Source organism: Stegostoma tigrinum, chromosome 7 (assembly GCF_030684315.1).
Source record: "Stegostoma tigrinum isolate sSteTig4 chromosome 7, sSteTig4.hap1, whole genome shotgun sequence".
Taxonomy (NCBI): Eukaryota; Metazoa; Chordata; class Chondrichthyes; order Orectolobiformes; family Stegostomatidae; genus Stegostoma; species Stegostoma tigrinum.
In genome coordinates, this window is record NC_081360.1 from 47,340,501 (window position 1) to 47,356,565 (window position 16,065).

The 16,065-nt window shown below is 40.0% G+C and overlaps 1 protein-coding gene across 11 annotated transcripts in view; it reads left to right on the plus strand.

Annotated features, from left to right (window-relative positions):
• chn1 (chimerin 1) overlaps window positions 1-16,065 on the plus strand; it is a 171,758-nt gene that overhangs the window by 115,817 nt on the left and 39,876 nt on the right. For 10 of the 11 annotated variants that reach the window (XM_059647206.1, XM_048535082.2, XM_059647204.1 and 7 more), the window contains 2 exons: window positions 5,370-5,447; window positions 8,220-8,304. In XM_059647206.1, coding sequence (XP_059503189.1) covers window positions 5,370-5,447; window positions 8,220-8,304 — 163 coding nt within the window. Of the gene's footprint in view, window positions 1-5,161; window positions 5,448-8,219; window positions 8,305-16,065 lie in introns of all 11 variants that reach the window. The other variant, XM_048535088.2, reaches the window with a different exon arrangement.

Genomic DNA, 16,065 nt, shown 5'->3' on the forward strand with positions numbered 1-16,065 from the left:
GTGGTGCGATGGTAGTGTCCCTATCTTTGAGCCTAGGTTCAAGGCCCCTCTGCTCCAGAAATGTACAATAATATCTCTGAGCAGGCTGATTAGAAAATATCTAAATTAGAAAGCAGGGCCACCAAAGTAATAAACTGTGGATTACTACCTGAGCCACAGGTATACTGGCCTTCGCATGAATCACGCTGGGACAGTTGGGATAAGTAGAGCTGTAAAGTGAGCTTTAAACTACTTGAAGCACAGGGTTTCAGAGAGAGGAAATATAGAGTGAGACAGGATGGGACAGAGTGTACAAATATAGAAGATTAGCAGTAAATTAAAGGGGCTAATGGGAAAACACAATAAAGAAGGCAAAATCAATGGATCTTGAATGCTTGGAACAAAATAAATGGCACAAATAGAGATCAATGAAAATGGCCTTATAGCCATTAAGGTGGCATGTTTACAAGGAGATCAGAGTTGGAATGGCCTGTTTCCACACTGTGGGGAATCTAATCTAATCAAAATATTCAGGGGTATATGACTTTGCAAAATGACAAGCAGGAAGGGAAGGGTGGTGGAGTAGCTATCTTTATACAGAATGGAATAAGTACTATAGCAAGAAATCATCTGGGATCTGAAGATGAGTGGAGGTATGAAATAACAAGGGGCAGACAACGCTGCTGGTGGTGGTAATAGTAGTAGTAGTTGTAGTCAATAGTATATAGACCCTGTAACAGTAGCCAAGTAGTAAGACAGGGAATAAGTCATGAGATAGTGAGGGCATGTACAAAATGATAGTACATTAAACATGGGTGACTTTAGTCTTCTTGTAGATTGGGAAAGTCAGATTGGCAGTTAGCCTTGACAAAGAATGCATAGGGTGTATTGGGGACAGTTTCTTAGAGCATTGGATCCAACGAGGTATCAGGCTAATGTTGATCTACTGATGGGAAAAATTGCGGGTTTAATAAATTATGTCAACATAAAAGATCCTTAGGAAACTGTGATCATAACATTTAGTTTCAGAGGGAGAAAATTGGGTCAGAAACAGTTGTCCTAAACTTAAATAAGGGTAATTACAAAGGAATGAGGACAGAGCCAGCTGCAGACGATTAGAGATTAGTAGCCAAAAAAACTGAGGAATGATGGCAGACGGTTAAGTTAAAAGTTCCTGGCTCACAAAAGACATATCCCACTGAGAAGATTTCCAGGAAGGAAATGAGCTAACTATTGGTAGCCAGGGAAGTTGAGGACAGTACCAAATTGAAAGGAAAAACGTACAATGTGACAAAAAAAATTAATGATTAACTGAGGGATTGGGAAAATTTTAAAACCAATGAAAGATGACCAAGAAATTTTAAAAAAGGAGGAAATTTTTTTTTTTGTAAAGTTGCATGTAAAATTCAGACAGTGGACAATGTATAAAAAGAGAGAAGCCAAAGTGAACATAGATGTCTTGGAGAATGAGGCTGGGAAGATAGTGAGGAACCAGGGAATGGCAAATGATATGGCTAAATACTTTTCCTTCTTCTGTGTGGTAGAAGACCCTAATAGTCTTTCAGATGTACTAAGTCAAGTGGAAAGAGGAGAGGAGATGAATAGAATAACAGTTATTCAGATGCCCTTGATCCTAGAAGCAAGCATATAATATAGACTTCAGGACTTTTTGTTTATTCATTTGTGGGATGTGGATGTTGCTGGCTGGCCAGCAGTTATTGCTCATTCCTAGTTGCCCCTGAGAAGGTGGTGGTAAGCTGCGCTTTGAACAATTGCAGCCCACAAGTTGACCCACAGTGCAGTTAGGGAGGGAATCCCAGGATTTTGAACCAGCAACAATGAAGGAGTAACGCTATGTTTCAAAGTCAGAGTGGCTCGGTGTTTCTATATCTCTACTCCCCTTGTTCATCTAGATGGAAGTGGCTGTAGGTTTGGAAGGTGCTGTCTGAGGATCTTTGGTGAATTTCTGGAGTGCATCTTGTAGATAGTACACACTGTTGTTGCTGAGCATCGGTAGTGGAGGGACCAGATGCTTGTGGATGTGGTTCCAATCAAGCAGGCTGCTTTGTCCTGGGTGGTGTCAAACACCTTGAGTGTTGTTGGGGCTACACTCATCCAGGCAAGTGGGGAATATTCCATCACACTCCTGGCTTGTGCCTTGTTGGTGGTGGATGGGCTTTAAGGAATCGGGGTGAGATAGTTGCTGCAGTATTCCTAGCCTCTGACCTGCTCTAATAGCCAGCGTTTATGTGGTAAGTCCAGCTGAGTTTCTGGTCAGTGATAACCCCCAAGATGTTGGTAATGGGGGATTTGGTGACATCACTGTTGAATGCCAAGGGGCAGTGGTTAAATTGTCTCTTATTGGTGATGGTCATAACCTGGCATTTGTGAAGCTTGAATGATACTGGCTGCTTGTTAGCCCAAACCTGGATTTTGTCGAGATCTTGTTGCATATGAACGTGGGCTGCTTTAGTATCTGTGGAGTTACAAGTGATGCTAAACCTCTCGCTATCATCTCCACTTCTGACCTAATGATGGAATGAAGGCCATTGATGAAGCAGCTGAAGGTGTTTGGGCCAAGGAAACTACCCTGAGGAACTACTGCAAAGATGCCTTGGAGCTGAGATGATTTACTTCCAACAACCATGACCATCTTCCTTTATGTCAGGTGTGACTCCAACCACTGGAGTGTTTGCCCCTGATACCCATTGATTCCAGTTCTTCTGAGGTTCCTTGATGCCACAGTCTGTCAAGTGCAGCCTAGATGTCAAGGGTTGTCACTCTCACCTCACTGCTGGAGTTCAGCTCTTTTGTCCATGTTTGAACCAATATTGTCAAGAAGTCAGGAGCTGTGTGGACCTGGTGGACCTCAAACTGGGTGTCAACTAGAAGGTGCTCATTACTACAGAGAACAGTATCTATTCCCCTTTCTATACTTTCTCCCCCATTACAACCACACTCCTATTTTCTTCGCACACTTGAACATACCAAGGTTTGCAGGCTTCACAAAAACCTTGTATTTTGGACCACTGCAAGGGCAGAGGCTCTTCACCTGTCACCACTGGGTCCTCATATTCACCTCACTTGTTATCATGTCCTGTTGTCCCTGATTACAAACCAATTTTAAATTATCTAATCTCAAGGCCCTCAGAACAAAGCCCAGATAACATTCTCCTTCCCTGACCTGGCACAATGTCTGCACCTCCGACGTTAGCTCTTCAATTCAGATGTAAAGCTTGTCAAGCTGCAAACGTTTATTACAGATGTGTTTGCTTTGAATCGCATTGGTGTCCAGCAGCTTCCACAAATTGCAGCAGTGATACATCACCCATCCTGCTATCGCTATAGTGGAATTAACTTACAGATTATTTACTCAAGATTCATTGGTCTTTAAATTTTACTGCACTGATGTATTGTTTTGATAAACTAACAAGAAACAAAATCTCCAGTATCAATCTAATAATCGAATGAAGAAAAACACTGGAAACCAAAATATTCAACAGTCGTACTCTCTAATCAGCTTTCCCTGCTGTTTATAACTACACTTTGTCCCTGTCTCACTGTAGAGTGAGTTTTCTACCCATACCTTTCATCCTTTCCCACTTAACTCTCACTCAGAGAGTTTAGTTTTTCAGTACACCCGAGTTAAAGCACTTCTGTCCCCTTTGCATCAAATTGCCACTTTGGATCAAATTGCCAGTAGTAACTCCTACACCCTGCATCTCACTTCACTGCAAGCCTACACTTCTGCAGTCCTACACTGACCATGCACCTTACTAGCAGTGTATTGATTGTATACCTCACACATGATGATGAGGTGTCATTATAATTTGTGCTTGGCCGCAGGGTCCACATGCAATACCTGCCCATATCTCTGCACGCTTGTTTTCGATCATAGCATTGTTCCTGGGCAGTAGCATTCAGAAAGTGAAAAGCCTTTCCTTTGGCATGTACACCCAGAATTATTTATATATTGAAAGTAAATGTCAATGCAAACTGTCAAAATATCAAAGAAGCCTTTTAAGTCAGTATTTATTCTATAATTCAAATAATTTATTTTATATTTTAATATAATTTAATGCTATTGATTTACTATTCCCACAAATGTTTTAATTATTTTCTTATCCCTCACGAAAAATGTATATATTACCAAAATTGTAAGTTTATGATAAATGAAGAGTCAGACAAACCAACTGCTTTCTAAAGATAAAGAGAAATGGAATATCTTAGTCTTATTTGATTTGGTTATTAAAATGAGTCATTTCTCCAATAACTAATCCTGTTTCTGGAGAAAAGCCCCCTGAGTATATTCCAGATGGAAATGTGTAATACATTTCTAATTTGAATATACTCATGAATATGAGAAAATAGACTAAATCGGTGTTCTGTTTTTGTTTCTATTCACGGGAAGCAGTGATTTAGGGTATTAAAGCTGATACGATTGTATGTGTAACTATAAAACGGTGCTCAACATTTCAATAATTAATGGTATAAAATATTTTAATACTAAACCTAAGAAAAGTATCCAAGATGTGTTAGAAATTCATTTAAAATATAGTTAAAGTGTATTGTGTTTTTAATGATGTATGACTCACTCGTTGCTCATTATTCCTACTGATGGTTGTTATTTTAATCTAACATGATGAAAGCTCACAGTCCTCGGGAACAATGGATCAGTGCCAGGGATTTGCTATTGGCTGGCTGATTTCTTAATGTGACCTGACTAATCCATTGTGCCTGCCAAAACCCAGCCCCCACCCCCTCCCCCATCCCTCGAGAATAACGTTGTCAGGAGCTTAGTATCCGCAAACTGGTTGAAGACACGACTTGGAGCATCTCTAATTCAGGAGACCATCTGAAAAATGCAGAGAAAATGGGTGCTGAAGCTTGCCCCACTCTGCTTTTAAGTCTTGTCTTGAAATGAGTTGCTAAGTGGATGGACTGACTTGGATATTTTATCTCTTCAAAGGATAATACTTCAAATCACATGCTAGCTTATTTTTCAATTTGTCGTGTATTTTAAAAGAAAATGTATGTGGAGATCTGTTATGAACGTAGATAATGAAAGTTTGACTACTTCAAGTTGCCTTTAGAAAATTACATGACGTAGTTTTCCATTTAAACAGAACACAATCTAGGTCTCTTCATTGATCTGTTGTAATTAATTTGTTATTTTAATTAGTTATTATTTCAGATTGGTCATAAAAATTGCAAAGTACAAGCAAATGCCTTCTAAGGAGTATTGGTCAGGTCGAAAACCTTACAAATTCCTAATTCGTGAGTCTCAGGAAGAGAACCATCAGCAAGATGTTTTGGTAGGAATGAGAATGGCACCCCAGAAAGCATCTACATCCCTGTGGCAACCACTAAAATTGTTTGCTTATTCACAGTTGACTTCACTTGTTCGAAGAGCCACTCTGAAGGAAAATGAACGGATTCCAAAATATGAAAAAGTACATAATTTTAAGGTAAGGAATTGAATTTGATATACTCAACCATGAATAGATGTATAGATTTTCAAACATATATCTTAGCTATCAGTTCACTTATCTATTTTATAAATTAGTCCATTGTATACCAGAGTTATTACGAAGCTAAATTCTAATTATCGTTGGGAATTTGAGTTGGATTTTCCCCTAGTGTGCAACCAAATAAGGAATAACAAACTATATCACGCAAACTTTGCTTATATTATCATATAGCAGTTAAACTTACATTTTTATTCAAAAGAAGATTAGTCCATATATGTTTCCTGATGAAAATTTATTTAAACTTCAAACATAGATTTCCTTCAAAGGCTAAATTATTCATGAAATTAACAATTAAAACATAAAGAGCTGTTTCCCTTTAAGATATAAAGAATAACATAATTTTGGTAATAGTAAAGCCTGCATTTTGTCAATTCTTTGAAAGGATGCATTAGCTGTATTAAATTAACTTTATGTAGTATTTGATCCTCACTTAAAATCACAACTATACTTTTCTCAACCAGATGAATATGAATCTTTTTAATTATCAATGCAGATGACCTGTCTTGAATCCCAAAGTTGGGGTTGTCTCGACTGGTACTAGCATCTGGCTTACATCAGTCTTTTTCTCATGAAACCTTCGTTGGCTAATCAATTAATTGCGTTGAAAAGTGTAGAGCTAGCTGAAATTATTCTCATGAGTAAAATATCCTATTTCTAATATTTTCTGTTTTGAAACCTTCCTACCAGTTTATAAATAGAGATGTCCCTGAAGAATATGTGTTTTCATAGCATTTTGTTCCTTTGCCAATGAAACAGATGTGAATAGATTTGTGAGATAACTAGTATAATTCCATTTTTTAAATTTTTACTCTTATAGTGGCTTATATTTCTAACCTGCACTCGTAGTAAAGGAGTAGTGTAGCATCTTGTGCCTAATCATCGCTTCTTTAAGATTTGCTAAATATTTATGGCCATACATTCCATTCGAAATTATTTGCAGGAGTCACTAATTGCTCGTTACACTTTCCTAAAAACTGCTTTGCAGGTCCTCTGATTTTGTTGGAGGAAGAAACTACTTTGGTTTCCAAAATTCAATAATCATATATTGTATACTTAGTTTTTTTGATTTAATGAATAAAAATATAACATCAGTTTGTTTCCACTTGAGAATCTCCACATAATTTGATTTTATAGTTGCCTTAAATTTCATCAGCTCATTCAGTAACCTGCTTGACTTCGCTTATATTTGCAAGTGTTAATGTTATCTGAGTACAGTTTGGTTGACGTAGCATATTTTCAGAGAGTAAATACTGCTTTATTTGGTTGGAATAAAACACTTAATGGTTGTTGATATCTAGAAATTTAATATTACTTATGTCTGTGCTTTTTCATACTATATTAAATATTAGTCTATTTTTCTGCAAAAATGTGTGGCAAATTCCTATGCTGATAAAATTTGTGTCATTTCTCTCTTCCACTTAAGCACTGCAGTTTATAACAATTTAGGAATAAAAAAACTTAAGTCATGAATATTAATTTGTGTTTGTTTATTCTGGGCACTTTACTAACTGCATGTTTGATTTTAAAATAATTGTTAGATTTATGATTTTTAAATTTTTTTTATATTGAAAACTGTTTAAATACCTCATTAGGTTCCTGAATATTTAAAAATGTTAATACCACTGCAGTAACATCACTGATGGTTGCCATGGTAATGCATCTCCACTCATGTCGCCACCTACAGACATTGCTCTCCATTTAGTATATTACGTAATAAGTGATATTATGAACCATCTCCCCTCACATTCAATGGCATTACCATAGTTAAATCCTCAATTCTCAACATCTGAAGAGTTTCCATTGACCAGAAAATGAACTGGACCAGCGATATAAATACTGTCCTTACAAGAGTAGCCAAGGGCTGTGAATTCCATGGTGAGTCAAAACCTGACTCCCAAAGTCTGTCCACCATCTACAAGGCAAAATTCAGAAGTGTGATGGAATACTCTCCAATTGCCTGGATGAATTCAGCTCCAAGAACATTTGAGAAGTTCAGTACTATCCAAGACAAAGCAGCCCATTCAACTGGTATGCCGTCCACCACCTTCAACATATTGAAACTCTGCCACTGACGCACAATGGATGTAGAGAGCACCATCAACAAAATGCACTGCAGCTACAGGCTCACTTGCCAATACATTGCAAACACAAGATACCTGGCAGCTGGAAGGACAAGGGCAGCAAAAGCAAGTTTGCTTCCAAGACAAGACTACATTAACACGGAATGGTATCACAATTCCTTCTCTGTCTCTGAGTCAAAATTTGCCATTCCCTCCCTAAAAGCACTATGAAGGTACCTTCACCCCATTGACTGAAGTGATTTAAGAAGACACCACCTTCTAAAGGGCATTTAGGGAAGTAGCAATAAATCGCAGGCTATCTAGCAACACCCACGCCCTACAAAAGAAATTTTTAAAAATACAAAAATACACTCAATGACCATATCATTAGCATTTGTCTTTCAATGTTTTAAAATTGGTAACAAAAGCAATTAAAAGAGAAGTTAAGATCAACTGGATTATATATAACCACTTACAACCTTATGCAACTATCATTACTTCAAGATTTTTTTTCTGCTCTTCAGTTCCGTTAAAATTGCATATTTTAATCAAACTATTTTCTGGAATAATTTGTGGTGTTAAACTATTCATCAAAATGCTTAATTTTGTTGCATGATCTTATTTCTGTAATGTGGCTGATACACTGCAGGTTCACACATTCCGAGGGCCTCATTGGTGTGAGTACTGTGCCAATTTTATGTGGGGTCTGATTGCTCAAGGCGTGAAATGTGCAGGTACTTTGCTGTTTAAAATATATCTCCACATTTTTTGGCTCTTCTAACCTTAGGATAATTATATCAGATCTTTATTTATTAATTTGTTTTTGAATTAAATATCTTCATTTTTTTTTACTCTAGATATATTTTAATAACTGAAGGTATTACAGTAAAGTTAGTAATCAAAACTCTATCCAATTTCTTGACGTAACATAACTGTTTTTTTATTTTAAAGTATGAACACTAATATGGAATATGATGTGCACGTAGTAATTTCTTAGTCATAGTTATTACATTTCAAACTAGACAGAATTGTTTTATTTGAAAGAAACAAAGTATTCAAATATTACATTTATAATGCTCCCATTGACGATCACCAGTCTAGATACAATAATCTGGTAGGTGACTCCAATTTAATAATATAATCTAAAATGTGACATGAAGTGAGCCATTTATCTTGTATGACATTTTACAAAGTTCAAGCCACTGCACAACATGAAATAGTATTTATTGCAAGAATAGAGCAATATCAGCAACATACCACAGCACCTCTCATTTGAAGCCATTACCTCTGCAAAAGCAAACACCCATATTTGAAATAATTGTTCTTTACTTAAAATATCAGGAGCATCAAATGTGCTGAAATGTATTTGGTAGGTCTTTATGCAGGAACTATGGATTGTGATTTAATTTTGCTCCTTGAGTATTTGTGGTTCCCATTATGCCTTTTGGCCCTTTTCATATACGTAGCTATCTGTATTCTTGCATTATTTATTTAAGTGTATCTGTTTAGAAGATTCCAAGGTACAAACGTACAATCTCATTAAACACAGATATTCAACTGGGAACTACTCGTTTCATTAGAATATTGTAAGCTAAGGGAAGGATTGATGGATATGTTAAAAATTGGGAAAGATTTTACTGAAGTATACAAGGAAAAGTATTTCCTGCAGAACAGTCAATTGGTAACTTATTGGTATAAATTGAAATAATTCATTGAGATTTAATGGCATTATCATCACTGAATCCCCCACTATGAACATCCTGGAGGTTACCATTAACCAGAAACTGAACTGGATTAGCCATATAAATACTGTGGCTAAAATTGCAAGTTAGAGATTAGGAATTCTATGCCAAGTAACTCAACTCCTAATTCCCTAAAGCCTGCCCGTTATCTAGTCTACAAGTCATGTGTATGATGGAATAATTTCCATTTGTCTGGCTGAGTGCAGCTCCAATGCAAGACAAAGTATCCATCACTACAATCATTCATGTCTTCCATCAGTGTCTCTCAGTGGCAGCAGCATGTGCCAGTTGAATTGCAGCAGCTATCCATGATAACTTCAACACCAACTTCTAGAGCTGCGACCTTTATCAGCTTTAGGACAAGAGCTGAGGATACATGATAGCACCAAGAGTTAGAGGTACCAAGCCACACACTATCCAGACTTGGAACTATAGTGACATTCCTTCACTGTTGTTAGGTCAATATCCTGGAACTCTGATCCTAACAGAATTGTGGGTGTCCCTACCCATCATGAACTGCATCAAGTGATGTGTATCAAGAAAATAACTCACCACCACCTTTAACATTAAAGTTCAAGATTGCCTCTTGTTTTTATATTCTGTACACATTTAAAAACAAAATTATGTTTGCCTTTTTATGACCTGACTTGCATTGTTGTGTCTTCATGCTATGGTGTTTCTGTTGTTCTATTTCAAATCTTACCGTTTAACGTATACCTCTTTAGTATATTCGTCTTTTAAAATTTAGTACTTCGCATTTCTCCATATGGAAAAACTTTTCACTCACTGCTTTTCCATGAGTATCTCTGTTTTTCACCACCTTTATCATAATTTTATGTACGTGAATCTATGACTTAGTACCAGTGGGTCATTTTGTCTATTCAGCCTTCTCTGCTTTTTAAAAATATCTGCTTCAACAAATAATGGAACACGACTGGCCTGGATGGCCCATCGTTTCAGCTTGTTCCTTCCTGCTGAATATATCTTTCCTAGTTTGATTCTATTTTTTTGTCCATATTAGTCAGTCTCTTCCATTTGTAATTATTCTAACACATTCTATCGGGCCCACAGTTTCTGTTTTTCTGCCTCCTCTTAACCATGGATGTATAATCTCACTTCATGTTCGTCCCCTATCGGGATGGTCTGAAAGTACTCTGCCTTTTCTTCAAGGAAGAAGCAACAGCCCCTACCACCATTCTTCTTCGCCTAGCCAAGTCTCGTTTGCACTTTGAAAAATTATTCCTTAAATTCATCTCACCCTCTCCATGCCAAAGACTATAAGAAATGGAACACGAAAAGGCTGTTTGCCGCCTCAAACCTCCTACTCCATTCAGCAGGATCGTGGCTGACCCAATACTCCTCACATCCACTTTCCTGCCTTTCCCCCATAATTCTTGATTCCCCTATTGATCAAGAATCTATCTATCTATCTCAGCCTTAAATATACACAAGGACTCTGCGCCCCCCCCCCCCGCCAACTCTCTTTAGCAAGGAGTTCCAAAGGGACACAACCCTCAGAGAAGAAATTATTCCTTATCTCAGTCTAAAATTGGCACCTCTTAATTCTGAGGCTATGCCCTCTCTTCCTAGACTCTTCCATGAGGGGAAATATGCTTTCATCGTTTATCTTGTCAAGCCCATCAGGGATCCTGTATGTTTCAATGAGATCATTACTCATTGAAATTTATAAGAATATGTAGTGTCCCAACCTGTTTAGCCTGTACTCAAAGGATGATCCCTTCTTACAGGGGATCATCTGAGTGGCCCTTCTTTGAACTCCCTCCAGTGAAATATTATCTTACCTTAAATAAGCGGACCAAAACTGTTCATGTACTCCAGATGTAGTCTAATCAGCAATTTGTACAATTGCAGTAAGACTTGCTTGTTCTTAAACTCTAACCCCTTGATATAAGGGCCAATATTCTATTCGCCTTCCTGATTACCTGCTGTACCTGTTTGTTAGCTTTCTGTGTTTCATGTACAAGTCCCTTCAAGTGCCTTAGTGATGCAGCTTTCTGCAGTTTTCCTCCATTTAAATAATATACTGTTCTTTTGTTTTCCTTCCGAAATGAATATCATCACAATTTTCCACATTATACTCCATTTGCCAACATACTTTCCTACCTAATTAACCTATCACTATCTCTCTGCAAACTGTATCTCTCTTACAACTTACCTTTCCACTTATTTTTTGTGTTGTCTACAATTTGGCTTCAGTACATTCACTTCCTTCCTCCAAGTCATTAATATACACACTGTAAACAGTTGTGCTGATCTCTGAGGAACGCCCTCGCCCCCCCCCCCCCAAAAGTTGCTACATGTCACCAACCAAAGAGAACACTTTATCCCTACATGCTGTTTCCTGCCCATTAGCCAGTTCTCTATCCATGCCAAAATACTACCTCCAATACAATGGACTCTTATGTTATGACTTAAGTTCTGGTGAGGTGCCCTGTCAAACTTCTGGAAGTCCGAATACAGCCTATTTACTGGTTCCCCTCTATCCACCCTGGTTGATGCATAGCAACAAAGAAAATAGGAGCAGGAGGAGGCCATTTGGCTCTTCAAGCCTGCTGTGCCATTCTTCATACTCATGGCTGATCGCCCAACTCAATAGCCTATTCCTGCTTTCTCCCCATAACGTTTGATCCCATTTGCCTCAAGTGCTATATCTTGTCACCTCTCAAATAGATTCAATGTTTTGACATCAACCAGTTCCCATAGTAATGAATTCCACAGGCTCACCACTCTGGGTAAAGAAATGTCTCCTCATCTCTGTCCTAAATTGTCTACCCTGAATCCTCAGACTATGACCCCTGGTTATTGACACACACACACATACAGCCCCCCCCCCCCAAAAAAAATTGGGAACATTCACCCTGCATCTACCCTGTTCAGTCCTGCTGAATTTTAAAAGTGTCTATGAGATGCTCCCTCATTTGTCTGAACTTTAGTGAATAATCCCAACCTATTCAATCTCTCCTTAAACGTGAGACCTGGCATCCCTGGAATCAGCCTGGTAAAGCTTCGCTGCACTCCATTGAGAGCAAGAGAACCCTTCCTCAGAAAAAGGTACCAAAATTGCACCCAATATTCCAGGCATGGCATCATCAAGGTCCTGTATAATTGCAACAACACATCCTTACTCCTGTACTTGAAACATCTCGCAATGAAGGCCAACATTCCATTAGTCGTCTTTACCGCCTGCTGCACCTGCATCCTTGCCTTCAGTGACTTGTACACAAGGACATACAAGTCCCACTGCACTGAACCCTATCCCAATTTATAGCCATTCAGGTAGACGTTTGCCTCTGAAATGAATAACCTCACATTTATCCAAATTATACTGCATCTACCATTGATATTCCCACTCACCCAACCTGTCAAGATTATGCTAAAAGATCTCTGCATCCTTATCACAGTTTATCCTCCCACCCAACTTTGTATTATCTGCAATCTTGGAGATCTTACATTTTGTTCCCTCATCCAAATCATTAATATATATTGTGTAAAGCTAGGATCCTAGCATCGATCCCTGTGGCACTCTCCTAGTTACTGCCTGCCAATTTGAAAAGGACCCATGAATTCCTATATAATAAAATGTGAGGCTGGATGAACACAGCAGGCCCAGCAGCATCTCAGGAGTACAAAAGCTGACGTTTCAGGCCTAGACCCTTCATCAGAGGGGGGATGGGGTGAGGGTTCTGGAATAAATAGGGAGAGAGGGGGAGGCGGACCGAAGATGGAGAGAAAAGAAGATAGGTGGGGAGGTAGGGAGGGGATAGGTCAGTCCAGGGAAGACGGACAGGTCAAGGAGGTGGATGAGGTTAGTAGGTAGGAGATGGAGGTGCGGCTTGGGGTGGGAGGAAGGGATGGGTGAGAGGAAGACCAGGTTATGGAGGCAGAGACAGGCTGGACTGGTTTTGAGATGCAGTGGGTAGAGGGGAAGAGCTAAGCTGGTTGTGTGGTGCAGTGGGGGGAGGGGACGAACCGGGCTGGTTTTGGGATGCGATGGGGGAAGGGGAGATTTTGAAGCTGGTGAAATCACATTGATACCATTGGGCTGCAGGGTTCCCAAACGGAATATGAGTTGCTGTTCCTGCAACCTTCGGGTGGCATCATTGTGGCACTGCAGGAGGCCCATGATGGACATGTCATCTAAAGAATGGGAGGGGGAGTGGAAATGGTTTGCGACTGGGAGGTGCGGTTGTTTATTGCGAACCGAGCGGAGGTATTCTGCAAAGCGGTCCCCAAGCCTCCGCTTGCTTTCCCCAATGTAGAGGAAGCCACACCAGGTACAATGGATACAGTATACCACATTGGCAGATGTGCAGGTGAACCTCTGCTTAATATGGAAAGTCATCTTGGGGCCTGGGATAGGGGTGAGGGAGGAGGTGTGGGGGCAATTGTAGCATTTCCTGTGGTTGCAGGGGAAGGTGCCGGGTGTGGTGGGGTTGGAGGGCAGTGTGGAGTGAACAAGGGAGTCACGGAGAGAGTGGTCTCTCCGGAAAGCAGACAAGGGTGGGGATGGAAAAATGTCTTGGGTGGTGGGGTCGGATTGTAGATGGCGGAAGTGTCGGAGGATGATGCGTTGTATCCGGAGGTTGGTGGGGTGGTACGTGAGGATGTGGGGGATCCTCTTTGGGCAGTTGTGGCGGGGCAACGTGTGAGGGATGTGTTGCGGGAGATGCAGGAGACGCATTCAAGGGCGTTCTCGACCACTGTGGGGGGAAAGTTACGGTCCTTGAAAAACAAGGACATCTGAGATGTACAGGAGTGTTCATGTACCTATAGAAACTCTTAGATGGCAGTCTTTATCTTCCCTGCAAGCTTACTTTCATTCTCTGTTTTCCTCTTCTTTATCAATCCCTTCGTCCTCCTTTGCTAAATTCTAAACTGCTCCCAATCCTCAGATTTACTATTTTTCTTGGCCAATCTATATGCTTCTTCCTTGGGTTAGATACTATTTCTTGTTTCCTTTGTAAGCCATGGATTGACCCTCCTACCTATTTTGCTTTTGCAACAGATAGGAATAAACAATTGTTGCAGTTCCGCCATACATTCCATGAATATTTGTCATTGCCTATCCGCTGTCATCCCTTTCAATAATTCTCCCCACTCTATCAAGGCCAACTCAAGCTTCATATCCTTCTAGTTTCCTTTACTAAGGTTCAGCACACTAGTCTCAGAATCAACAATCTCACTCTCCATCTTGATTTCAAAAAAATTCTATCCTGTTGTGGTAACTCTTCCTGTAGGGGCCTCACATAGCTAGATTTGCAATGATTCCCTTCTCATTACACAGCACCCAGTCTAAGATGGCCTGTTCTCTAGTTGGTTCTTCCACATGTTGGACAAGAAAACCGTCTGGAATCCCTTCTGTATGGCATTGTGGGTAATTTGATTTGCCCAATATATGTACAGATTAAAATCACCCATGATCACCCATAATCACCAATATTCCCTGATCATATGCATATTTCATTTCCCGTTTAATGTCATTCTCGACATCACTAGTTTGGGGGGGTCTGTATATGATACTTACTAATATTTTTGCCCCTTGGTATTTCTCACTCTTCCTATACAGGCTCCACATTGTCAGAACTAATATCCATTCTCACCATTGAGTTAATTTCCTCTCTAACCAGCAATCCCACTCTGTCACCTTTTCCTCCTTGCCTGTCCTTCCTTAATACTGAATACCCTAGGATGTTCAGTTCCCATCCCTGGTCACCCTGCAACCATGTCTGCATAATCCCAATTATATCAAACCTGTTTACATCTATCTGCACGATTAGTTCAGCCACTTTACTGCAGATGCTCCATGCATTCAGGCACAAAGCCTTTAAGCTTGTCCTTTTAACAGTGTTTGTCTCCTTATTTTTCTCAACAGCCTTGTTGAATCTTGTCTTTGGTTTCTCGGCCTACCACTGTTTGCTTATTCCCTTTTCTACCTTTTGCTTTTGTTCTTGCTCCCTCCTTCTCTGACTCCTTGCACAGGTTCCCATCCTCCTGGCGTATGGGTTTAAACTCTCCCCAGTCGCGCTAGCAAACATACACCCAGGACTTCAGTCCCGGTCCTGTCCAGGTGAAACCCATCCAATTTGTACAGGTCCCACCTCCTCCAGAACTAGTACCAATGCCCAGGAATCTGAAACCCACCCCCGACACCATCTTTGCAACCACTTATTCATCCAGTAATTTCTGTCATTTCTGCTCTGACTAGCATTTGGCACCAGTAGTAATCCTGAGATCACTACCTTTTTGAGGTCCAATTTCTTAACTTTCTCCTTAGCTCCTTGTATTCTGCCTTTAGGACCTCATCCTTATTCTTACTTATGCCATTTGTACCGATGTGTACCACGACCACTGGCTGTTCATCCTCCCCTGTTTATGTGCAAAAGTTGTCCACCAATATCCATCACAAACCCACCAACTCCCTCAGTTGCCTCAGTTACACTGCTTCTTGCAAGGACTCCATTCCATTTTCCCAGTTTCTTCATCTCCATCCCATCTACTGTCATGAGGACACCTTCCACTGAGGTGCCACTGACATGTCCTCTATTCTTGCCAACCAGAGTCCTCCCAGGACAATGAAGCGTTCCCCTTCTCCTAACTTTGACCCCCACCAGCCTCCATATTTAAAGAATCATCTTCTTCCCTGTCCGCCATCGTCCAGAGGATACCATGAACAAACATAGTTCCCCATCCCTATCCTGTCAGCATTCCGCGGGGACTGGCCCCTCCGTGACA